General features: G+C 37.1%; 1 protein-coding gene across 1 annotated transcript; it reads left to right on the forward strand.

The window, feature by feature from the left end:
* The first annotated feature begins 1,599 nt into the window (after positions 1-1,599).
* CCDC112 (coiled-coil domain containing 112) lies at positions 1,600-26,144 on the forward strand. Its single transcript, XM_004376980.3, has 10 exons — positions 1,600-1,716; positions 8,878-8,990; positions 12,585-12,706; positions 15,421-15,510; positions 16,833-16,908; positions 17,462-17,852; positions 21,842-22,252; positions 23,635-23,730; positions 25,203-25,321; positions 25,699-26,144. Exons 1-10 carry the CDS (start codon positions 1,600-1,602, stop codon positions 25,727-25,729), a joined length of 1,566 nt encoding a protein of 521 aa, XP_004377037.1. The 3' UTR covers positions 25,730-26,144.
* The last annotated feature ends 1,137 nt before the right edge of the window (positions 26,145-27,281 follow it).

A 27,281-nucleotide genomic window follows, 5' to 3' on the forward strand; every position in this document is an offset into this window, starting at 1 on the left:
CTAACCGTAAAGACTGGAGGTTGGAGGCCACCCAAAGGTACCTCGGAAGAAATGCCTAATGATCCATTGGCAACTGGTTTTGTTTTGTTTGATATAGAGATGAAGGTCAAATTCTCATCTTTAATGTTACCTTCTCTTTTGGTCTCCAGAAGCATTTATCCAGCTGCCTGTTTAACATCCTTAACAGGATGTTATCTGGAGTCAGGCTACCTGGGTTTGTATCCCAGCCCCTACCTGTGTGGCCTTGTGTTACTTAAACTTATCTGTGAAATGGAGATGATAATAGTACCTACCTCATTGGGTTACTATAAGGACTAAATGGGAAAATGCACTCAAAGCACTTAGCAGAGTGCTGATACAAAGTACCCCCAAAACCAAACTTATTGCCGTTGAGTCAATTCCAACTCACAATGACCCTATAGGACAGAGCAGAGCTGCCCCACAGGGTTTCCAAGGAGAACCTATTGGATTCAAACTGCCAACCTTTTGGTTAGTAGCCATAGCTCTTAATCACTACACCACCAGGGTTTCCAACACAAAGTAAGTGCTCAATAAATATGCTATTTGTTTACCTAGTAGAGGTTAAGAGAAAAGGTTGTGTGTGTGTGTGTGTGTGTGTGTGATTCAACAATGAATTCCTAAGGCCTAACACAATGGAAGGTGTATGAGAAGCAGGAGGAGTGCACTGTTGATCGAATGAATGCGTGGATTCTTTCAAAGAAGGAAAAGGGATGCATCCAGAAACGAGCTCAGTTGCCACAGGTTGCCCATGCCTTAACTGTAGGAGGCATCCGAGCCTTTTCACCAACCTCCCAACACAGTTTCTTGGGAGGTTATTAACTATTAACGAAGTCCTAGGATTAGCAACCATAGCATTTTTGCATCTGTTATCTGGTAGTACAGAGCATGCTTTTTTTTTTTTTCCTTTTCTTTGAAAATGTGCAATATAGGTTACCGTTCACGCCCATCAATAATGTTTTTTTTTATTTGGACTGAAGTTTCACCAGCCCTTAGTAGGAACCTAGCACGTTTAAAAAAAAAAAAAAAATGGGTATGATTCGAATAAAATTTAAGAAAGATATCGCAAGATAGTGAATTTTCTTAGCGGGCAGGAAGCAGGTGGAATGAGGTGGTCGGATTTTGCCAAATAATGACAGTAGAAATGTGCACAGTAAAAGCTTAGACCAACAGGCAACAGTGCACACGACACCCTCATCCACGCCACCCCTTCCCAGTCTCGCTGCGCCCCAGGCCCCGCATCCCAGCCCTGCTCCGCATCTCTGTCCCGCCCCGCCTCACCGCACACCACCCCGCATCCCGACTCCCCTCAACATCTCGGCCCTGCCCCGCCACACCCTGCCCGCACCTCGGCCCGCGCCGCATTACCGCACTCGACCCCGCATCCTAGCCCCGCCCCTTGTCTCCGCCCCGCCCCGCCCCACTGCATCCCGCTCCGCATCTCGGCCCTGCTGGTCCTCGCCGTGCGCTTCTCGGGGGAGCCCCAACGCGCAGGAACTCTTCCGCACGGTGGGCAGTGCCGGCGCCGCGAACTCCCAGGCCCTGGTGGCCGAAGCGGCCCAAGCGAATCGACGAGGAAAGATGGCTGCCCTGACGACGGTCGTGGTGGCGGCGGCGGCCACCGCAGTAGCTGGGGCTGTGGCGGGGGCGGGCGCGGCCCCGGGCACAGGCGTGGGAGCTGCGTCGACGCCGCAACAGGTAAACCGAGGAGGGCCGGGAGCCGCTGTGGTGGCGGGCGTGGGCCCCAGTGGGCTGCAGTGCAGGCTCTGGAGGCGGGGCGGGGGCCCCACCCCTCCCTGAACAGCTATCTCCCCCTCACCACCACCACCCCCACGCCCTAGCTCGCTTCTGTGCGGCCGGGGAAGCGGGAGCCTCCCTTTGCTTGGGGCCTTTCACACACGGGCATTGCTCTTCGTTGGGGTGTGCATTTAACAGCTTTTAATGGGGCACCTCCATGTGGTGGAAAGAGGTTTTGGAGTCGAGGAATACCTGAGTGGAAACCCTGGCTCTGCCACTTACCAGCCTTGTGATCTGGGTAAAATAGTTTATCATCTTGGGGACTCAGCTTTTTCTCTAAAAATTGGAGCTAATCGTATGCATTTTCCTTAGTTGTGGAAATTAGAGATGTCTGGAAAGCCTCTCGCAGTGGTTGGTTGAAGAGAGACTCAGGGATCAGTAAATGGTGGTTGCTCTGTTATTGTACCAGGTGCTGGGAAGACAAGGAAGAATAAAATATGAGATGGTCTGAGGCAGATGTGTTTCCAAAGATCAGCTTAGGACCCCTTTCTCCACAGTGAGGGTCTCTTTGTAAGAACTGTTGAATCCAGTTGCTCAAGCCAAAGACCTTGGTTCATCTCATTGTTTCACAGGCCACACCCAGAGCATGGGCAGTTCCTGGCTGTTCTGTCTTCAGACTAAATTCAGAATCCTACTCTTCTCACCACCTCCACTAATACTACCCTTACGTAAACCATCATTTCTCCCCTGGCTGAAATAGTTTCCTAATTGATTTCTCTTTTCCACTCTTGCCTCCCTAAAGTCTATTCTCAACAGGTAGGGCGATTCTGTTCAGTAATGACACTATTCTGCTCAGAACCCCCTGAGGGGTTCTTACCTCACTCAGAATGTAAGCCAGAGTCCTTACCATGGCCTAAAGGGCCAATGAGCTGCCTCCCTGCCTCCCTGACACTTCATCTCCAGTCCCTTGCCCTGATTCTGCAGCAGCCATACTGGCCTCCTTGTGGTCCTCCAGACATAACCAGGCACTCTTTTACCTTAGGAGCTTTGCAGTTGTTACTCAGCTCTGCTTAGAATAGCCCTGGTGGCACAGTGGTTAAAGCACTTGGCTGCTAACCAAAAGGTCAGTGGTTCAAACCCACCAGCCAGTCCGAGGAAGATGTGACAGTCTACTTCCATAAAGATTACAGCCTTGGAAACCCTATGGGTCAGTTCTACTCTGTCCTACAGGGTGATTATGAGTCAGAATTAACTCCATGGCAGTGGTTTTCTGCTTGGAATGCTCTTCTCCCATGATCCCCTGGCTTGCTCTATCACCACCTTTAGATCTGTTTGTTCAAATACCATCAGCTCAGTGAGACTTCCCATGACCTCGCTAAACTAAATCTCTATCCAGCAGATCCTGTCCCCTCTTCTGGTTTTATTTTTTTTACATAGTACTTATTAAAAAAAAAAAAAAGCATTGCTCTTGAGTCAATTCCAACTCATGGCAACCCCATATGTTACAGACTAGAACTGCTCCATAGATTTTCTTGGGAGTAATCGTAACAAAAGCAGATCACCAGGCTTTTTTTCCATGGTACCACTAGATAGGTTTGAACTGCCAACCTTTTGGTTAGCAGTTGAGTGCAAACTGTTTGTGCCACCTTTGTTGTTTTTGTCAGGTGCTGTCGAGTCGGTTCCGACTCAGCGACCCTATACAACAGAACTAAAGCACTGCTCAGTCCTGCAGCATCCTCGTGATCGTTGCTATATTTAAGTCCGTCGTTGCAACCACTGTGTCAGTCTGTCTCTATGAGGGTCTTCCTCTTTTTTGCGGACCTCCACTCTACCAAAGCATGATGTCCTTCTCCAGAGACTGGTCCCCCGATAACACGTCCAAAGTATGCGAGACAAAGTCTCACTATCCTCGCTTCTAAGGAGCACTCTGGCTGTACTACTTCCAAGACAGACTTGTTTGTTCTTTTGGCAGTCCATGGTATATTCAATATTCTTCGCCAACACCGTAACTCAAAGGCATCAATTCTTCTGTCTTCCTTATTCATTGTCCAGCTTTCACAAGCATATGAGGTGATTGAAAACACCATGGCTTGGGTCAGGCGGACCTTAGTCTTTAAAGTGACATCTTTGCTTTTTAACACTTTAAAGAGGTCTTTTACAGCAGACTTGCCCAATCCAATGGGTTGCTTGATTTCTTGACCGCTGCTTCCATGGGCATTGATTGTAGATCCAAGCCAAATGAAATCCTTGACAACTTCAGTCTTTTCTCCATTTATCATGATGTTGCTTATTGGTCTAGTTGTGAGGATTTTTGCTTTCTTTTTGTTGAGGTGTAATCCATACTGAAGGAGTATAGTCCTTGATCTTCATAAGTAAGTACTTCAAGTGGTCTTCACTTTCAGCAAGCAAGGTTGTATCATCTGCATAACACAGTTTGTCAATGAGTCTTCCACCAATCCTGATGCCCCATTCTTCTTCATATAATCCAGCTTCTCGGATTATTTGCTCAGCATACAGATTGAATAAGTATGGTGAAAGGATACAACCCTGACGCACACCTTTCCCGACTTTAAACCACACAGTATCCCTGCTTTGTTCTGTTCGAATGACTGCCTCTGGATCCATGTATATGTTCCTCATGAGCACAGTTTATGCCACCTTGGGACCTTATAACTACTATGTTCCAGGAACTAACCAGGTACACTTCTTAGTGCTGGAAACACAGTACTGAATAAAACTTCCAAAAATTTCTGCCCTCATGGAGCTTACATTTTTATTGGGGAGGGGGGAGAGACAGGATGATAATAAACCATATGCTATGTTATATATTTTGCTCATATCTTTCTCCCTCCATAAAAATGCAAGGTCCATAGGGGCAGCAATGTTTGGAAGTTTTATTCACTGTTGTATTCCTAGCACCAAGAAATGTGTCTGGTTAGTGCCTGGGTCACAGTAGGCACTCACTAAATATTTGTGCATCTGTCCAATCCTGAACGAAGCCTGTCGTGAGCTGAGGACGAATTCCATCTTTTTTTCTCCTCCAAGGGAGTACAGTGCCTTTACTTGTATATAGTTCAAGAAATTCCACCTAAGGCAAATTTTCTCATGTATCCTCTTTAATTCCCTTTGTTATTCTAACTCTGGGCCGAGTGGGTCAGAAAAAAAAAAAGTTAAATATATAATGTATCTTTAAAAGATAAAAAAGAGTTTTAATTTATGACCTCAGTGGTTTAGCTATCTTGCTGGCTTTCTCCATGAAGCCTTTCCAGCTTTCAATAGGTTAAAAGTGATTTGTTCTCTAAATTCATGTAGATATTATTTGCCTCCTGGTTTGAATTTCTTACAAGTTGCCTAATATGGTTATTGGTGCACGTATTTATCACTCCATTACAGTGATTCTCAGAGATGATGCTTGCCTTCCTAAGGGTTGCATCAGGATCACTGTGGAGCTTTTTCAAATGTCATACCAGTGGTTTGCAACCAGGAGTGATTTTGGCCTCCAGGGGACATTTAGCAACATTTGGAGACATTTTGATTATCACAACTTGGGGTTGGTAGCGGTAATGCTACTGGCATCTAGTGGGTAGAGGCCAGACATGGCTGCCAAGTATCCTACAATGCACAGGATAGCCCCCAAAACAAAGAATTATCTGGCTCAAGATGTTAATAGTGCTGAAGTTGAGAAACCCTGCTTTATACCATCTCACCCTTTTAGGAAAGACATACCTTACAGTTGAGAATCACAGCAGTAATGGGATGGAATTCCTCAGTGTGTTTGGGCTTTAAAAGAAGAATTAGAATCACAGCCATACCATACTTCTGAGATTCTTGAGGGTTCAAGTGTGTGTTATCTGCAGACTCCAACACCACGCACACATACACACAAACACAAATTCTTACAGCCTAATACTGAGGTTAGCTATTTGTCATATTAAATAAACTAATATTCTTACTGGCTCTGACAGTGAAAGAATGGTCTTTTGAGAAGAAGAAAATTCCCTGATGACAATCTCATGACGTTAGAAGTGACCACCACGATATCTAAGTTTCCCTTAAGTTATTTTGGAGTAATTATCTCTGAATTTTTAGAACTATTTTATATTGTTAGTCTCTACAACATCCTGGGGGTATGGAATTACATAAATTTCCCACCAATTCTAATACTGTATCCTATCTATGCTTTTTAATGTTTGTATATTATTTGTTTATAACCCCCCTCAGTCATTGTCTTTCAAGACAGAAGACCACAGTATTAGTTTTCTAGAGCTGCCATAACAAAGTACCACAAACTAGGTGACAGGACAGAAATTTACTGTCTCCAGAGTTCTGGAGGCTAGAAGTCCTAATTATGGTGTCAGCAGGGCCATTCTGTCTCAGAAGATTTTAGAGGAATAGTCTTTCTTGTCTCTCCCAACTTCTGATAGCCTCAGACATTCCTTGACTTGAAGCTGTGACTTAACTGTTGTCACATAGTGTTCTTCCCTCTGTGTCTCTGTACCTCTTCTCCTCTTTTATAAAGACGCCACTCATATTGGATTAGGACCCATCTTACTTCAGTAGGTCTCATGATAACATCTTCAAAGACTGTTTCCAAACAGGATCGCATTCCCCAGTACCAAGGGTTAGGACTTTAGCATATCTTTTGGGGAACACAATTCAGTCCATAACAACCACTAATCTCTTTACTCTGCTCTCAGATGCCATATCCTTCTTGTTCCCAGCCTACTGTTCTACTGATCATTTTAGCTGTTTAATTACAACTTCTTAAAAAGTATCTCTAACAGCATCCTATTAGTGTATGTACTGATTTTGTAGCAAGATAGGGCCGTGTCTTCTCCCTCTGAGGGAACAATGTCTCTGTTCAGGGTTGGACAAACTCTTCAAGTGTACCAGCATATGTATAATGAGAGTTTCAAAAGGAGAGGAGAGAGAGAAAGGGCCAAAAAGAGTATTTGAAGAAATAATGGCCAAAAACTTGCCAAGTTTAATATAAAACTTAGTCTACAGTTGTTGGAGTTCAACGAATTCCAGGTAGGATAAACTCAAAGAAATCCACAGGTAGGCACATCATAATCAAATCACCAAAAGACGAGAAAATGTTGAAAGCTCCAAGAGAAAAGCAACTCATCACATAAAAGGGCTCCTCAGTAACATTAACAGCTAATTTCTCATCGGAAACCATGGAGGTCAGAAGGCAGTGGGATGACATAAAGTATGGAAAGACTGTCCACTAAGAATTCTATACCCAACAAAACTGTCCTTCAGAAATGAACAGAAATTAAGACGTTCTCAAATAAACAGAAATGGAGAAAATTCGTTGCTAGCAGACCTACCCTACCAGAATTAACTAAACGTATTTCTTCAAGCTGAATTAAAAGGATGCCAGACAGTAACTCGAATCTGCATAAATAATGACATAAATAAAGAACACTGGTAAAGATAAATACATAGGTAAATATAAAAGTCAGTATAAATGTAATTTTTTTGTTCGTAACAACCTTTTTTTCAGAAAATAGAGGAATAGGGAATACTTCTCAACTCATTCTATGAGACTAGTATTACCTTGATACCAAAACCAGACAAAGACACTACAAGGAAAGAAAACTACAGACAAATATCCCTTATGAATACAGATGCAAAAACTCAACAAGTACTAGCAAACCAAATCCGACAATATAAAAAGAATTAGATACTATGATTCATTGGGATTTATCCCAGGCATGTGGGGCTGGTTCAACATATGAAAAGCAATTAATAAAATACGCCATCTTAATAGAATAAAGGAAAAAAACCACATGGTCATCTCAATAGGTGCAGAAAAAGCAACTGACAAAAGCCAACACTCTTTCATGATAAAAATACTCAATAAACTCAGAATAGAAGGAATCATCTTCAACCTGATAAAAGCCTCTATGAAAAGCCTACTGCTAACATACTTAATGATGAAAGATAGGAAGTTCTGTATCTAAGATCAGGAACAAAACAAGAATGTCCGTTCTTACCACTTCTATTCACTCGAGGTTCTAGCCAGGGCAACTAGGCAAAAAAAAAAAAAAAAAAAAAGGCAACCAGGTTGGAAAGGAAATGTTGAATACATACTTGTTAAATGACTAACCGAAGGAAATAATGAGATCTTTTTGTAAACAATCCCTGGACATTTAACATTTCCTGCTCAAGAATCTAACATCTTAAGATAAATATTTCTCTTCCACAAAGTATATTTTTAAAAGTTAAGATTAGTCCCTAAATTATTCCCCAAGAAACTCTGTTATTGACATTTTGTATCTCGAAAAAAATTCCACATTTATCTCTTACCCTTTTTTCCTCTGCCTAAGCTATTTCTTCCCCTTAACAAAATGGTTGACCCAGTCACATAGGGATTCCATTTTGTAAATATAACTTTAAAATATATTACATGATTAGGGACCAGGGCAGTAAATTTTCTTGGTAATTATATTTGCTCTACTGTTATTAAAAGTAGATTGCATTCCCTGAGCACTTGCAATCTAGGAGAAGCACACTAGAAGCATGCAGAAGAAAGGTCAATGAAAGCTGGACTTGATTTCAAGGAAGTAATAATAGATATTAGCTTTGATATATCTGCTATATCAGATATATATAATAGATATATCAGCTTTGTTAATTTTCAGTTTCTTTGTAGTATTGGTAGATGATTTGCTCCATAGAGAATTGAAAGTTAGTACTCTTGATTATTCTTCAAAATCTGTTAATTTGTATTTGACTAGCCACTTTGTTAACAGTTTAGTAAAATAACTTGATAGTAATGCTTAATGAGTCTCATAGTTTATATACTATAAAGCAAAACATAAGTTGTACTAAGTTTTGGCTTTTAAGTTTTGAAATGGGACAGTTTGCTAAGTGATAGTTTACTAAACTGTCTAAGTGACAGTTTACTTTAGATAAATATGTCATGTTATAAGTGTAAAATATTTAATGGAAGCAGACTGCCACATCTTTCTCCTGCTGAGTGGCTGGTGGATTTGAACTACTGACTTTTCGGTTAGCAGCTAAGCTCATTAACCGCTGTGACTCCAGGGCTCCTTAAGTGTAGAAATGACTGTTTTTACTGTTGATGATAATTTTCTTTTTGTTTTTATGCAGAATGATGGTACTTTAGGTGGAATTCGAACTTTTCAGCTTCAAAATTGGAAGCAGAAAGCTATTCAGACTAAGAAAGCAGAATTCATACGCACAGCTGAAAAATTTAAAAATCAGTAAGTATAAGAACATTATCTTTAAACAACATAATTAGCCACTTTACAATGGACAATATAAAGTTAATTATATTCTACCCTACTCAGTCCCACATTAAGTTAAACAATTTTAGTCACTACGTTGTCAAATGCAGTGAAACTGTGAGAGCCGGAACTCGATGGGACTGCCTTGTTTTTCCGGGTCTTGCAAGTTTTCCACCTTTGACAGGGTGCAGACCACTTCTCTACTGCTCTCTATTAAGAATCCTACCTCATGAACATCCAGTGAGTTTTCCTTCACTGACAGATTCTCGCCTTACACAGATTCTGGATTTCACAGGTTTTACTGTATAAGACAAGGGAAAGGTGGGGGAAGTGAAATGGACAAATACGCTGCTTAATATAAAGTTGGCTGGCTGGGTGGCACAAATGTTTAAGCACTTGAGTACTGACTGAAAAGTTGGTGGTTCTGAACCCACCCAAAAGTACCTCGGAAGACAGGCTTGGTGATCTGATTCCAAAAGGTCACAACCTTGAAAATGCTATGGAGCAGTTCTACTCTGCACACATGGGGTTGCCATGAGTCAGAATCGACTTAACAGCAATTAACAACAACAATATAAAGTTCATTTTAAGGGGAGGTATTTCAACTTTATTTATTTTTACCATTTCGAATCAGTATATTTTAAGTGAAACAAAACAGCTGTTTCTTTAGATCTCATATGTTAAATAACAGAGTGAATACATTTTTTACTTTTCAAATGTAGGTAATCACTTGGTAAGTGTTTTTGAATGGGTAGTTTTAATGAAAAATCTGTACCCTTGAGTTATATTTTTGCAGTGGCCTTTTAGTGTCCTTCCCTCGGTCTCTTCCCCACTTGGACTCATCTTGCGCATTGCGGCCAGGTTAACTGAGAAGTTTCCATTTATTTTAATTTTTAATGCATATTTTTTTTTTCTCTAAAAGACCAATAATTTATTGAATGCTAAATTTTGTCAGCAGTGCCATGAGGGATGACAGAAGAGATTGGAACTCAGAGCACCCTACCCTGCCCTTCAGTTGAGAGCTTTTTAAAAACACTCCTTTGAATTTATACAGTATTGACTTTCCAGAGAACTCAAGAGAAAAGGAGGCTATTGTAAGGAATGGTCTCTGGATAAAAATTAGTGGCAGTTCTTTGTTTAGAAATTCTACCAATAAAAAAGCATCTGGTTTGAATTTTGAAGTTATTCCATACTGGAGCTTTGGGAGATTGTGTTCTCACTGCATTCATATAGGACTCATATCTCTGATACTCAGAATTTACGAACATACAGTTTTATTTTTCAGCTTCCAAAATTCATTGCCCTAGATAGAGTTGAACCACAGGTTAGGGGTCCTGGTTTGTGTTTATCCCTAGGGAGAGTAATGTCCACCAAATAGTTAATGTCCATAGGTATCAGCAGACTAGTAGGTTATGTCAGTATAGACACTTTGTCTCCCAGTAGTAGGTTTGTTTTATAGTTCTGATTAGGCTTTCTTCATCTGTTACAGTGTGTTGGAAAAATTCACTGAAAAGAGTGCTGGAAAAACTCCTTGGAAGGGTGTTGTTTCTTTCTAGCAATTCTCATTGAATACAGAGAATTAAAAAACACAATATGTAATACAGGTATTTTTAGAATCTGTAATATATTCCCATGATTTCGATATAAAAATGTATCAAAGGGTACACAATGGAAGGTCTCTGTCACACCTCTGACCGCATCCACCTAGTTCCCCTTCTCTCAGACAACCACTGTTCTTAGTTTCTTACGTACCTTTCACAGATATTTTATGTACTTATAAGGAAATAGAAATCCATATTCAGATTTTTCTTTTTGTATGCACTGTTCTGTACTTGCCTTTTTTATTTTTTTAACTTAGTAGTATATCTTGGATACCAAGGAATTATTTTATCAGGCATGATAATGACACTGTTGTTATGTAAGTCAAATATTTAGAGATGGCACAGATCCACATTATTTTGTACATGTATGAGCATGCCTTCAGGATAAATTCCTAGGAAATAGATATACTGGGTCACAGGTATATGAATTTTTCGAATTTGACAGATATTGCCAAATTGCCCTCCACAGGCAATTTACAGTTCTACCAACAATGTATGAGAGGACCTGTTTACCCCAGTCTTGTCAACAGAGTGTATTATTCATATTTGTGATTCTTTGCCAATCTGATAGGTGTAGAATGTTACTTGGTATATTTTTTTTTTTTGCATTTCTTCTATGAGTAGGGTTGATCATAAAATGCTTGGCAGTTTGTCTCCAATAGTGATATTTCTAATTCAGTGCTTGTTACTCTGCCAGCAATGGCAGCACACAACTTCCTTACTATCATACACATCCTGTGTCCATGGCAGACATCACTGTTGGTCACAGTCATTTCCCCACCCCAACGAGAGCCTACATGGGATTCTCAGTCTGCAACACAGGACTCCAGTAGTCACTCTCAATCCATCAGAGTTGGCATGTGAACCGAAGCCTATTTGATATCTCTGTTCTTCCTCTTACAAACACCAAGAGTTTCCTAAACAACATGTGCTACGATAATGATTCCTTTAGCCGTTCAGCAGCCAGATGGGGCCTGAGGCAGTCTCATCTGTTTACCGCAATGTGCCTTTTAAATATTCCATTTTTCTATATGTGCTACAAAGTGAAACGGGTTGGGAAACTCTGCCTTGCCCTTCAGGTTGTGTGAAATTAAGTCAGTGGGCAGAGATATTCCACTTCTCAGTAAATCAAGGATTAGTCGAGAATTAGAGTATTTATATTAATTTCCATCTTCTGGGAGAAAGAAAACAAGTGTTGAGGAAATTAATTTCTTTGCCCAACCAAAAAAGTTCCTTGATAGTATTTTTTTGTTTTACCTTAGGGCTCAAACTAACAATTAGAATTCCTTACTAGTAGACTGAATAAATCCAAAGAGCAAAGATGAGATGGAAAAACCTTTTAATTAAGTGTAGAAGATATCCCTTAAATATACTACATTTCCTGGCTTTGTAGATTCTTTCTTCTCCAAGATTTTTGTTTAATTAATAATAGTAACAGCTTACATTTCTGTAGTACTTTTTTTTTTTACTGTATAAAGATTTTTCATATAGTTATCTCATTTGATACTAATAACAGCCCCATTAGGTAGTAGATAACTGTTATTATTTGCATTTTTGTGATGAGGACGTTCACACCAGGAGAGGTTAAACATCTTGGCTAAGGTTACCAAGTTAACAATATCTGCTGTTGAGAGCAGTCATCAGCAGTGACAACCATTTACAGGCCCCAGTAAGACTGAGTTGGAATCGATAGCTCATGTATTTTCAGAGCAAGGATATGATTATGTTTGCTTAAATTAACAGTTTATAATTTAAATAACAATTCAAATTACTTGTGATTTTAGTTGAACTTAACTCTTTTCTAACTAATATTTTGACTCCTTAGCCTTATTAATCCAAGTAATTATATTTTGACTTCTTAGATGAATTGATCCAAGTATAAAATAAAATTATTATGATTGTCTTCATATTTTAAATAATTAAAAATATATTTAAATCATACTTATACCATGTGTTTCTTTTCCTAAAGAATTATTAACTTAGAAAAAGATAAACACAGTCATTTCTACAACCAAAAAAATGACTTCAGAACTGAGCATAGTATGCTGGAAGAATTGGAAAATAAATTGATTATCAGCAGGAAAACAGAAAGTAAGTTGAGTTCATGATGAACTAAAATCTGTTAATATAAAGTTGTAGTCTTGCCTTTGTGCTTCGTCTTTGTGTATTGACTGTGTTATAGTCTCTACCAAGATATTGTCTAGGTGGTGGTAATAAGTTTGTCTTTTAGGAGTATGTGTCTTTTGGAATCCCTGGATGGTGCAAAATATTAACTGCTTTCGGCTGCTAACCAAAAGGTTGGCAGTTAGATGCACCTGAAGGTACCTCAGAAGAAAGGCCTGGTGATCTACTTTTGAAAAAATTGGCCATTGAAAACCCTAGGGAGCACAGTTCTACTCTGACACACGTGGGGTCACCATGAGTCAGAATCGGCTCTATGGCAACTGTGTTGTTTTTTTTTAGCCTTTCAGGTCACATTTTGGTTATTCTACTGGGTTATTTTCTATGTATATTTCTTTCCAATTTAATAGCAAAGAGAGGATTTTGTGTTTTGGTTGGCAAACCAGTTAATGGTATTAGAATTTCTTAAAGAAAAATTGATTGATCTGAGCTCCTCCACCTGGCACTGTTGACTGAACCCTGGACTAAGTAAACATCAATGGGTCCAAAATCTATACTTAGTAGTGGTATGAAGTGATCAAGTCATATAATTGCTTAAATCTGAGTTTTCTTGTTCATGATATAAAATCTACCATTTTTATCTCAGGAGAGCTGTTCTGTACATCCAATGAGATAATACATGAGAAAATGCCTTGCAGATTGTATAGCTAATGTGTTCCATTGTTTATTGTTATGAATATTAACCATTGTCGACAGTACTAAATGTGGGTCTTAAGAATTCTATGAGAATACTTTGTTTCATTGTAGAATTAGATGATAACAGTTACAAAATCCTTACATTACAGTAAAAAACTGCTTAACAATGCTTAAAAAAGAAATGATGGTTATCAGCTAAATAAGCTTTTTAAGACTTACTATGTAGAGATTATATTGTTTAGAGTACTCCTTTATAACCAATTAAAAGAAGTTTCCTTACGTATTTTTTTCTTTCAGAATGTAAGATTGCATTACTTTAAAAAGTCATCTTTTAATTGTCAGATAGAGTAATTCTCTCTTCTGTCATAGTGACAGTAGAACCTAATATGAATTCAGAATTTCTAGTCCTCTACTCGGACTCATGGAGAACTTTAGATATCCCTAATTTAATATTTCTTAATTCCCCTCAGTTCTTTTGTAGATAGCTGACAAAGGCTGACCTTTCTCTCAGTCATGCCATTAAGTAGTGTGTTTACATTTAGCAGTTTTAGGTTACTTGATTTTCCCATTTTTAGGCAACTTTATTTTTACCCTTTGATTTCCCTGTGTTCTACAGCTTAGCCTCTATTAACACTCAGTATTTGTTGTATCTAGGAGATGAAGGAATCCGTTGTCTTTAGTATAAGGATATAGAAGTTTCCCCTTCACGTGTTACAGCTCACAAGTAGTAAATACCTATCCCTTACCTCAAATAAATCATGCCACAGTTTTAGCCTGCATTTATGTAATATTGTATGTACATTATTTGCCTATACAGAGTGTCAGTTCCAAATGTATAACTAAAATAAAAAGATTATTTGCCCTATAGTTGTATCACTGTAGCTCATCAAACTATGCCAAAAACGAAACAACAAAAACACTTTTCTAATTAGTTAACTTCACTAGAGAAATATCCTGACCTAAAGTTCCGACAGTGAATTGAGGCTATAAAAATACATCGGAGATAAAGTTTCTGCTTTCATGGCACTCTTGAATTTTAATAACAAATAGAACAAGCTGAAGTTCAAAGGTTTGTTTTGAATATTAGCACTCAGTCCAGGCCTATAGGTAAACTTAAAAGAAAAAAAAAAGTTTTTAGGGACTTTTGGACAGAGCAATTTTGTTCTCTGTGCTCATTTGTGAAAAAGTTGCAAAATCAAAAAAGGTGTGCTTGAATTAAGAAACCAAAAATGAGAAAATAATATGAGTCAGAATCAACTAGACAACAATGGGTTTTACTATATGAATATATATTTGTGTGAATGTGAATTTATATGGTGTTAGCCTAATAATTTAATAAATGTTAAAATAAAATTATTACTTCAGAAAAAAATATTAAAGAAGAATCCAGTCTTTCTGCCGCTGATAACATCTGAAAATATCTTTGAGACCCTAATTGATTTTTTAGGCTTTTTTTGTGGCTTAACATCTTACTTCAGTCTGGTCCTTTGGTTGAGCTCAGCAACCTGGGCATAGAGACTACTGAATGGCACCTGAGCAGCTCCTTAAGGTCATGACAGTGACACCGGGGAGGATCACCAGCCCATCTTAGAGGATGTGGTTAGACTAAATTAATTCTCAGCTCGAAGTTTGTCAGTATGCATAGAATTAATATTGGGTAGATAGTTTAAATATTCCTACAGGAGAGTTGCAGATCAAATTCTATTTCCATAAATTATATTAATAAACAAACAAAAGCAAATTAAAAAGAAAAGAAAAAACTGCTAAAGAACAAAAGATGATTGAGAGCTGCTTTATTTAGAGCCAGGGGTATTTAAAGTGGTCAGATTGTTTGAAAGTTAATTTTGAATAACCATCTTTTGGTCTTTATTTAATTGCTCTTGACTATCTTTTTTCTAAGTGATTCTGATCAGTGTTATGTGTAGAATCCTGAATTATAACAATGTTTGTCATAGAATTATTTTAAGGTACCTGCTTCTTCCTTATAGGAGCAAAAATACAGCAACAATTGGCCAAAATACATAACAATGTAAAGAGACTTCAGCATCAATTAAAAGATGTGAAGCCTACACCTGATTGTAAGTCAATTTAAATTTTATATTATTTTCTATGTATTAATGTTTTCTGTTGTTATTTGGAAACGTACTTTATAATATGCAATATGTCTGTTTTTCTGTTTGATATTAATGTAGCTAAACCCTACCTTATCATTTAGGGATTCTTAAGGATACATTGGAGAACTGTAATACCTGGGGTTTATGCAAAATGGAGGTAATCATGGGACTGTCTGTCAGGGATGATGGGGAGATGACATAAAATAATGTATATTAAGATAGTATATTGTCTGTAACTGATACAGTGGTTATAAGCACTAAAAAATGGTGATTATTAATATTATAATTATAACTTGTTAAATTAATAAATGAAACCATTAAATATTAGAAGAGAACATGGATTAATATTTTTTTATATCTCTTATTATATTTTATAAGAATGAAAAAGATCAGAAACTAAAGAAAGAAGTGGACATATTTGGCATTAAAAAAAAAAACCTTAAACATTATAAGCAAAGCTGAGAAACAAAGTAGGGAAAATATTAGCAATATATGTGTCATTTAGAGGGTTAATCTCTATACTGTATAAAGAATCCCTACATGTTAGACAAATGTGACATACCTAATAGAAAAATGGGCAAAGGTTATAAAGTACAGTTCATAGAAGAAATAGAGTACACATGAAAAAAATGCTTAGGCTTATTAACGATCACAAAAATGTCAACTAGATCAATGATAATAAATTTTTGCCTCATTTTAGTAATGGTTTAAAGGTGTATGGAAAGGGAGCACTCTCAGGTGTTATTTGGATGAGCCTCTCTGAGGGACAGTTTAACAGTATTTAGTACTATAACGTGTGCATACTTTTTGATTTAGCCTTTCAAGTTTTATTAATCCTCCAAAAATACTAATATGAGCTTGCAAAAGTACATATGCAGTATGTTCACTGCAGAATCGTGTGTATTTAAAGGATCATCAGAATTGATTAAACAAATTAGGGTAGATTTAGGCAATGAAATTCTATGCAACTATAAAAAGAATGAAGTAGCACTGTATGTATATTGAGATGGAAAATAAACCACACATTTTGTTGAGTAAAACTACAGATTATAAACCAATATGTATAGTGTGAAATAATTTTTGTAAAATATAGTATTAATGATAATAATATGTGTGCATAGAAAAAATATATAGTCATAAAAATCAGTTTTTGAGCACAATTTTCCTATCCTTTAGGCTAAAAAATGTTTTTAAATTAAGGGAGCATTCCAATTTTTCTTGAGATTTGATTCTTAGCCTTACTGAAATATGATATAAAATATCTTTTGCATTTAATTTTTTTACAGTTGTTGAGAAGCTCAGAGAAATGATGGAAGAAATTGAAAATGCGATTAACACTTTTAAAGAAGAGCAGAGGTTGATGTATGTTTTAAAGTCATTTTATTACAGAATTATTCACCTTTATTTTTTAATAATTTTCCACGAGGTTGTGTATACAAACCATTTGATTGTTATTTATTTAATATGAATCTACACAAAAGCAATATAACACTTTCTTTTGTTTCAGGTGTTAAACTGCTTTTTATGTTTAAAGTGAATTTTTATTTATATTGGGCACTATAAAATTCCAAGTGAAAATTTGATAGATTGGGTTTTTTTTCCCTTTGAGGAAACTCTTTTAAGGCTTAGATTTATAAATGTTAGTTAATAATAAAGTACAGTGTAAGATTTGGTCTGTCCACATCCTAAAAACTAATAAAAATAAGATTGAAGGAAGAAAGCAGGTAGATAAGCATAAAAATTAGGTTAAGACAGTTAAGCAATTAAGGCAAGAAGGCTGAGGAACTTGGCAGGAGAGAGCATAGGAAAGAAGGGATATAATGGAGAAGATGATGTGAAAAAAGTCAGGAATAATTAAACTTAAGGAAAAAAATGAAGGGTTAATAAAATTCAAAGTTTATTTTTTTAATTTTAGGTATGAAGAGCTTATTAAAGAAGAGAAAACAACTAATAATGAATTGAGTGCCATATCAAGAAAAATTGACATATGGGCTTTAGGTAATTCAGAAACACAGCAAGCTTTCAGAGTAATGGCAAGCAAAGTTCCTGTAGACAAAGTAACGCCAAGTACTCTCCCAGAGGAAGTGGTAGATTTTGAAAAATTCCTTCAGCAAACGGGAGGGCGACAAGGAGGCTGGGATGATTATGATCATCAGAATTTTGTAAAAGTGAGAAACAAGTATAAAGGGAAGCCAGTATTTATGGGAGAAGTTCTAGAACACCTTCCTGGAAGAACACAGCATGAAGTTCAACAGCATGAGAAATGGTATCAAAAATTTCTGGCTCTAGAAGAAAGAAAAAAAGAGGTAATAATAATTATAATGGCTATTATTTGTTATATGTTCCTATGTCTGGGCACTGTGCTAAACTCACATATCATTAACTTTAAACAGTCCCATGAGATATATTTTTACACAACCCATTCCCTCACCATTTTATAGAAGATGAAACAGCCTTTATAAGCAAGTTAAGTAATTTACCCAAGTAATGGAACTATATCTGGACTCCTTAAGGCTAAACATTTTTACCCCAAGAAATAATACAATGGACCAGAAAAATTTTAATTTGTGGGCAAAACCCTCTGTGTTCACTTCCCCAAAATGTGGGTAGTCCAGATCTACTTAGACTTCTGAAAAAAATCATTTTACCAGCAGAGGCCACATTGTTTTGAACAGAAAATAAAGGGGCAGTAGGAAAAAACCCTCTGACTATTATAAACTTCTTTGAGTTTTCCAACTTTCACTTCATTGCTTATTTTAAAAACTGAAAATTTTGGCTACTCTAAAGAAAAAGGTCACCCTTGATTGTAGAAAATCCCTAAAACATGTTTTTTATCATTAACAGTAAATAAAATATTAATCTTTTGTAAGTCTAGTATAAATCAAGAATAATGATAAATGCTACTAAAAGCAAAGTTGATTTCTTCATACAGTGATTTTGAGATGTTCATCATATCCAAACAGGAGAATTCTAGAAAAACAAATTTGAATCTAAAGTTCTGTTTTCATAAAAATATTATTTTGGCTTTTGTTTAGGCCAGGGTTTCTCAACCTTGGCACTTATTGACATTTTGGTGTACGTAATTCTTTGTTGTAGGGGCTGTCCTGTGCATTGTAGAATGTTTAACAGCATTCCTGTAATCTTCCACTGTATGCCAGTAATAGCCCTTAGCTGTGATTGTTAAAAATGACTCTAGACACTGGCAAATGTCCTCTGAAGGGCAAAATCACCCCCAGTTGAGAACTAAAAGTTTAGATAGCCCAAGTCAATCATTTTTATGTAGAATTCATACCTAAGGAGTAATAGAGAAATATTGATTCTGTATTTAGTCTAAAGTTTTAGCAGAAGTAGCAGGGGTTTTTTATTTTGTTGTGTTGTGGTTTTCTGAAATAAGTTGAATGTAAGAAGACTGACTTTTGGGACTTCAAGAAAAATTTTTTAAAGTAAAGTCATTTTTAAAGATCCAAATAACAAGCTACTAAGAATTATTTGGCCTTTCTCCAGGATACTGAAAATATGGGGTTCTCAAAGTGGTCCCTAGACCAGGAAATAAGCATTACATGGGAATTTGTTAGAAAATATCAGGCCCCAACCCCACACCAACCCTTTGCCTTCAAGTCAGTTCCAACTTATGGCAACCCTATGTATTACAGAGTAGAACTTCTCCATTTGGTTTTCTTGACTGTAATCTTTATGGAAGCAGATCACCAGGCCTTTCTTCTGCAGCTCTGCTGGGCAGGTTCAAACTGCCAACCTTTAGGTTAATAGTTAAGTGCAAACCATGCCACCCAGGGACCATCGGGGATAGGGTCCAGCAATCTGTGTGAACAGGTCCTCCAGGTTATTGTTCCAAGCTGAAGTTTGAGAACCATTTCTCTAGAGAAAAGGAACAGACATAATGCTTTTTGTAATAAAGGTAAATTACCCCTGATTTTAGCTTACTCTTCTTATACTCAACCATGATGTTTCATGATGATAGTTGGTGATTGTTAGGATGTAGGGGTGAGATAGAAACAGGTATGACAGTGGAGATAACATTTACTGAAGTAGGACACGTTGGAGGACAAGAAGAAGGTTTAGGGGAAAGTGTCAGGAATTCAGTTTTAAATCTACGGAGTTTGAGATGTTGAATAGGAAATTTATCATTTTTGTCTCCTGCTTCCTTGTCTAAACAAAGATACATAACATTTTCAGACATGCCCTGTACATTATAGCGTAAGTACTCTTGTTTATTTTGTTCCCATTTTCTAGAACCACCTTTCTTTCCCCCTTACTCTGAGCCTATCACATCTGCCCAGATCAAATGCTACCCCCTTCTGCTCACCTAACCATAAGTGAGTGGTCTCCTTCCTCCCCCTCAGAACTTCACTAACACTTTGTTTATACCTCTTTTAGGATATGCCATGACACATTCTATATTCTATTATTTATGCGTATGTCTTATCTCACCTGGAGCACTGCTACTCAAAGTGTGGTCCATGGACCAGATATTGGTTGGCAAACTGTTACCAGTACATAACGATGTAAGATGATTGCATCAAAATCAACTATGCAGTAAGCACACTGTTTAGTTCAGTTGACATTTTTTTTGTAGAAAACTTTCTGAATGAAGATCTATATTCTGGCGTGAGTTCCTTATATTGTTATAGACGGGCACTTTGAGTAGCACTGTACTAGATGGGAGGAGCCCTGGTGGCGCAGTGGTTAAAGCGCTCGGCAGCTGTCCGAAAGGTTAGCGGTTCGAAGCCACCAGCCACTCCGCAGGAGAAAGATATGGCAGTCTGCTTCTGTAAAGATTTACAGCCTTGGAAACCCTATGGGGCAGTTCTACTCTGTCCTACAGGGTTGCTATGAGTCAGAATCAACTTGACGGCAGTGGGTTTGGTTTGGTTTTGGTACTAGATGGCATTTGGTATTGTTTAAACATCTTATCACATTGTTGGTTCCTATCACATTGCCTTATGTAGAGTGCACATGCCATAAGGATTTCTTTAATGAATGAATGAATGGATGAATGTTGCACCATGAGTAAAGATCAGGAAAACTGTGTTCCTGACTTGGTGGAAAGTAATGCAGTGGATGTGTCCTTTAAGAGATAGAGAAGGCAGTTGGAATTTAAAAAAAAATCTTTACATAATCCTACTAAGCTATTTTCTACCACCCATCTGTCAGTTTGTTGTATTGTGGTGGCTTGTATGTTGCTGTGATACTGGAAGCTATGCTACAAGTATTTCAAATACCAGTAGGGTCACCAATGGTGGACAGGTTTCAGCAGAATTTCCAGACTAAGATAGACTAGGAAGAAAGGCCTGGTGATCTACCTTCCATGAATTAGCCAATGAAAACCTTATGGATCACAACAGAACATTGTCCAACTCACTTGCTTTGGACACATCATTAGGCAGGATCAATTGCTAGAGGAATACATCGTGTTTGGTGAAGTAGAGGGCTAACGAGGGTATGGAAGGCCGTCTATGAGATAGATTGGCACACTAACCACAATGGACTCGAACATGCTGGCAGTTGTAAGAATGATGCAGGACTGGGCAACGTTTTATTCTGTTCTACATAAGGTTACCATGAGTCGGAGTTGACTTGATAGCAGCTAATAACAACATTGAGCTATTTTACTTTTTTTTTTTTATACTTATATGAAGTACTATGCGCCAGGCACTAGTTCTTCACCACAAACCTATCCGTGATTGAGGTACTACTTACTACTTTTGAGATGAGCAAAATGAGCACAGAGAAGTTTAGTGACTCATTTAAGATCATACCTAGTAAATGGCAAAGTCAGAGTTTGGTCCCCAAGAGTCTGGCTTCAGAGCCTATGCTCTTAACCACCCTGCTTTTGATTCCTCTTCTGACTTGACCAGAGGAACGTTATGTACTCAGAAGGTTTTCTAAGCCTAGAAACAGGATTTGGAAGCAGAAGTAAGATAATTAGAGGAAAAGTATGTTACCCATGAAAGCAAAAGAGGTGGGAGAAGGGAAGGAGAATACTACATGAGATGCAGTCCTTGTGAGCCTGGAGATTTAGAGAAGAGGACGGTGAAAAGAATGAAAACAAACATTAGTCAGTATTTTAAAAGATACGTTAATTTTTTTCTCAAAACGCGAAGTAGAAAAAAAATTGCATTTGTGTTAAAAAAAAAAAAAAACCCTCTTTAAGATCTAAGCAACCAGCATCCTACAGTCAATATTCTTTCTAGAAAGATGGATTTGAGGTTGTATTTTAAAGTATTTTTGGTTACCTAGAAATATTTTTTCTTGCTGTCTTTTTATTATCATTTAGTCTATTCAAAATTGGAAAACTAAAAAGCAGCAAAAAAAGAAGGAAATTTTCAAGTTAAAGGAAAAGGCAGAGGATATACCTATGTTTCATCATAATAAACAAGATAATCAAAAGCAAAAAGAGGAAGAAAGAAAAAAACAGAAATTGGCAATTGAAGCTTGGAAAAAACAGAAAAGCATAGAAATGTCTATGAAAAATGCTTCTCAATTAAAAGATGAGGAAGAGAGAGGAAAAAAACAGCAGAGAGAGCGTCAATGCCAGTTTAAACTAAAGTTACTACTAGAAAACTATACCCAGCAGAAGAAAGAACAGGAAGAATTTTTGAGGCTTGAAAAGGAGATAAGAGAAAAGGCAGAAAAAGCAGAAAAAAGGAAAACTGCTGCTGATGAAATCTCCAGGTTTCAAGAAAGAGTGAGTAAATATGTTTCCTAAATAATTTTTAAATGCCACACATGGAGTATTACTTCCAGGTTCTACTCAGCAAAAATTTATGGAGTGCTTCTTACATATTGGGCCTGTACACAGTATTAGTTTCCCAGTGCTTCTAATTTCTAGTAGCTTATAGTCTAGTGGGAAAGATAGATGTGTAAGCAGGAGACTTCAGTAAAATGTGGTGAATCATTCGGTGGTTGAGGGGTAGACAGAGTACTTTAGGAGGTGGATGTACAGAGAGGGAAGCTTCCCACAGCTATGGGTATCAGAGAGAAGGTGATACTTAAGTTGAGTCTTGAAGAGAAAAAAAAGGGAAAGAGAGAGAAGAAATCCTCCCTAACAGAGGCAACAGCATGAGTAGCAGCTTAGAGGAATGTAACAGCATGGTTTGTGGGGGAAACTCTAAACACTTCAGTATTCTTAGGGCATCAAATAGGATGTGGGAACCAGCAGAAGAGGCTGGAAAGGTAGCCACAGGCCAGACCATGAATGCCTTATCTTCCCTGTGCAGGGGGCTGGCTTTACCCCCAAGGTGATTTTTTTTATATGCTCATTGTCCATCTCCCTGTCATAATGTAAGCTCCACGAAAGCAGAGTTTTTGCCCTTTTTATTCATCCCTGTTCCCCAGGGTCTGGTGCATTATAGGTACTTGATGTGTGCTTAAGTCAATCAAGGTTATTGCTGAGGGTGGGATTATATGTGATTTTAAACAAATATATACCAGAAAGGAGTTGTAATCTTCATCAGATAAGGTGAAATTCAGTCCAATAAGTATTAAACAAAACAAGGAAAGGCACTTTAAAATGAAAAAGGGTGCAATGAGATTTAACTGTTATAAATATCTGTGCATCAAAATACATAGTAGCAACATCCATAACACAGAAAATAAGGGAGGTACAAAGAAAAATAATAGGCAAAAGCACACTAATAGAGAAAAATTTTCATTTGTTTCTTTTAGTCCGTACATAAAAATCTTCCTACGTCACAAAAGATCCCGTACAAAAAAAAGAAAACTTATAAAACAGAAAATATTAATATAAAATGAGAACTAAGACCAGAGATACCTATATTGAAAAGTGAAAATGGGCTTAATTCACCTATTGAAAGAAAAGGAGTTTTAGATTGGACAATAAAGTAAGACAAGGGATTACTTTATGATTGTAAAGTGATTCAGAAAGGATATGCATGTTACATTTATATTCAGAAAAAATAAACCTCTTAGCCTTCATTAGAAAAGGTTAATATTGAGGCAGTATTAATGTTTAAGGTAACTTAATTTTACTTGTAAAACAACTAAACCTTGAATTAATTTCTAGTTAATTTTACTTAATTTCTTTTTTTTTGATGTTTTGTTTTTTAGGATTTACATAAACTTGAACTGAAAATTTTAGACAGACAGGCAAAGGAAGATGAAAAGGCAGAAAAACAAAGAAGACGAGCAAAATTAAAAGAAAAGGTATTGTTTACTGAGATTATTCTTATTATCGTAATTCCTTGATTTGTTAAGGATTCAGACATCAATTCTATTTTCTTTGTATCCAGCCTTATTCCTATAACACCTCCCTTAAATTTCATTCTTATTTAATTATTTACATATTAGGAAGCATAACTTAGTATAATTTAAGCAACTATTAGTTGAATTCTACCATTTCACATTTTAGGTACCACTTTTCACCCTAAATTATTTCTCTTCCTACTATCATTTTTTTCCTTCCTTCTTTCTGTGAGCCTTTCTCTCAGACTTAAGGCAGCTATAAGCACTGTTTAAGCTCACTGATGACACTCAGAACTAAAGATGTTGCTGCCCTTCATGGTTAAAGCAAAGGACTTAACCAAATCAACCAGTCGCCATTGAGTTGATTCGCTATGTGTGTTCGAGTAGAACTGTATTCTTTAGGGTTTTCAGTGGCTGATTTTTTAGAAATAGATCGTCGGGTTTTTCTTCCAAGGTGCCTCTGTTGCTGGGAGCTCCGAGTTCTGCTGGTGCAACTCCATCAGGGCCAAAAAGACAAAGACCAAGTTGGGGAGAACGGAAGGCAACTTTATTGGTTGGCCAGGCAAGGAGATGGGGGGCTTCCTGCCATCCAAGACTGCAGCTTGTTGAGGCTGATTTATATAGGCAGGATCAGTTTCAGACTACAAAGTGGCACACGTGCAGGCGTGGAGTGTTTTAGAATGAGTAAGCATTTTCTAAGACCCTGGTTGGATTACCCCCACGCAGGAGGAACTTAGTCATTTTTATTCATTAGCGTGTCAGCTCCCCACCCAGAGGCGGAGAATTTACCATGCATGAAATAATTAATGAGCTAAAGGTCATCTGGAATGGCAGGATGGAGGGCAGGACCTGTTTCAGCGGATTCTGGCTAGCCAGTGACTGTTTCTCTTTAAAGAGGTTCTGAGGAGGGAAAGAAAGAACTCTAGGAAATGGGCTGGATGAGGGGCTATCTTGAGGCTAAGAAAAATGGCTCTGTGGCTCTAGCCCTGTCTTACCTCTGGATGGACTTGAACTTCCAACCTTTTGGTTTGCAGCTGAGCTTCATTGTTTGCAGTACCCAGGTATTCCCAGCAAAGGGCTTACTGGTGGTTATTTATCCTAAATTTACTGTCTGGCCGCATCACTATCATGCTTAGCTATGTAAGTATTACATTTGCCTCATAATAGAAAGAAAAAGAGAAATAGAATATAATAAAATAATAGAAATAGAAAAAATAAACTACCAGTTTATTGATAGACTGATGTAGTCCACGTTTTATTTTAGCCAGTTGAGCATATTAGAATTTTACTGAAGAGGTTATTAATAGTTTTATTACTGTTCAGCTAATAGTAAAAATGTTTTTTAAAACTGCTGTTACCAAAGATCTTACTTATTAATACAAACTTAATAGTTCATATAAATTAACTGGCATTCATTTTACTTCTGATTACAGGTTGAAAACAATGTTAGTAGAGATCCTTCTAGGCTTTACAAACCTACCAAAGGTTGGGAAGAACGGACCAAAAAGATAGGACCAACAGGCTCTGGGCCACTTCTGTATATCCCACATAGGTAAACAAGAATTAAAATGGCTGTTCATTTTATAATAATTTAATTAACTGACATATTTTATGCAATTTCTGTATGTGTATTATATTTTGCACTAAAAAGTTAATAAAATATATATGTTTTTTTAAAGTTAACACTTAATCTGTTAAACCTGTTGCTGTCGAGTTGATTCTGACTCATAGCGACTCTATGGGACAGAGTAGAACTGCCCCATAGGGTTTCCAGGGAGTGGCTGGTGGATTCAGACTGCCTACCTTTTGGCTAGGAGCCAAGCTTTTAACCACTGTGCCATCAGGGCTCCAGATCTTAATCTGTTAGGATTTTTTTTGCTAAGTTTTCTATGTATTCTGTTAATAAAGCTATTCTCTTTTTCTCCTTAGGGCTATTCCAAGCTGGAGACAAGGATTATAGAGAAGCATATGAGATAATGAAACTGGTATTCAGTTAATGAGAATGTTAGCATACTCAGTTATGCTGGGAGATAGGGTGACTATGTTCTTTAAATATCACTAGCCTAGTCAGATTGATCATTAATTGTGCTTGCATGTGAATTGACAGGTACTAAGTTCCTTGCTGGCATTGTCATTACTAAAAGGGTATTTAATGTATATGTTGGCGTATTGATATAAAAGTTTATGTTACAGACGTTATTTAAGTGCACAGAACATTTTGAAGATTGTTTTGTCATGACATAACAAAATAAATTGGGACAGTCATTGAGTGACATTTTCTAAACCAAAATTTTTTAATTTTTAAAACTTGGAGGTAAGTTAGTTTGAATAACAAAAATGTAAAGTTTTTTTTTAAGAGTTATGAAGTACTTTTTCTAAGTTTGACAGATTGGTAATTTGGCAGTTACTACATTTTTGTGTAATAAACATTTTGTATTTGTTTAAAGCATGCTTTGTTTTATATAGAGAGTATTTATTTTAAAAACTTTGCCTCTCTCCTCACATAACATTTTAATTGTATTATGGATATAATCTTTTTAGTTTCCTTCAGCTATTTCAAATTTTCCGTCAGCCTTTTTGCACCTAATACATTTATAAAATCTTTGTGTCATTCACATCTTCCTGGCTTATGCAGTTTTCTTTTCTGATTCTGTTTATCTCAAAATTCTTTGTTCTGAAACATCTGAAATAAGCTAGCTTTGGAATCCTGTGACTTCTCTTGATGGCATTTAAAGTGGTTTAAAATTGCTAAAGTAATGTCCGTTTGGTAAAATATTAATTTTTAAATTTGCAAACTTTTGTACATGAAAAATAGAACTTAATTCAACCCAACTTTTTATATTATAAAATCTTAATTCCTAACTTTAATTCATTTTCATTTTATAGAAGGGTACCATATACATAATAAATACAAAAAAATGTGTTTCTTGCAATTTTTATCTTAGAATATCTTTACTTCTAATTTGATACTTTTAGGTCAAATGATTGTTAGAAATTTACTTTGAGTGTAGAGATCAAAACCTTTTTTTATTTTACAGTTAATATTCAAAGTAGATGTCTTTCAAATTCTGGAAACTGTATTTTGATTATAGAATTATTGGTGCAGAATGAGAGCATTGACAGAAAACATCTTTTATCAGGAATGCTCATTTTATTCTGCTTGTTCTCTGTAACTTTTTAAAATGATTTGAGGCAGTTTAGAAATAAATTAGGACCACCAAAAAAAAAAAAAAAAAAGTTGCCCATCAAGTTGTTCCAACTCATGTGTTTCATAGTTCAACTGCACTCCATAGGGTTTTCCGTGGCTGTGATCTTTCGGAAGTAGATGGCCAGGCCTTTCTTTGGTGATACCTCGGGGTGAATTCAAACCATCAACCTTTAGGTCAGTGAAAAACAAACAGAAACCATGGAAAACAAATTGGCAAGGTTGTGTGCAGAAACTGGGGCCCTCATCCATTGCTGGTGGGAACGTAAAATGGTGCAGCCATTATGGAAAATAGATTGGCAGTTAT

Source organism: Trichechus manatus, unplaced genomic scaffold, assembly GCF_000243295.1.
Source record: "Trichechus manatus latirostris isolate Lorelei unplaced genomic scaffold, TriManLat1.0 scaffold00047, whole genome shotgun sequence".
In the NCBI taxonomy this organism is placed as follows: domain Eukaryota; kingdom Metazoa; phylum Chordata; class Mammalia; order Sirenia; family Trichechidae; genus Trichechus; species Trichechus manatus.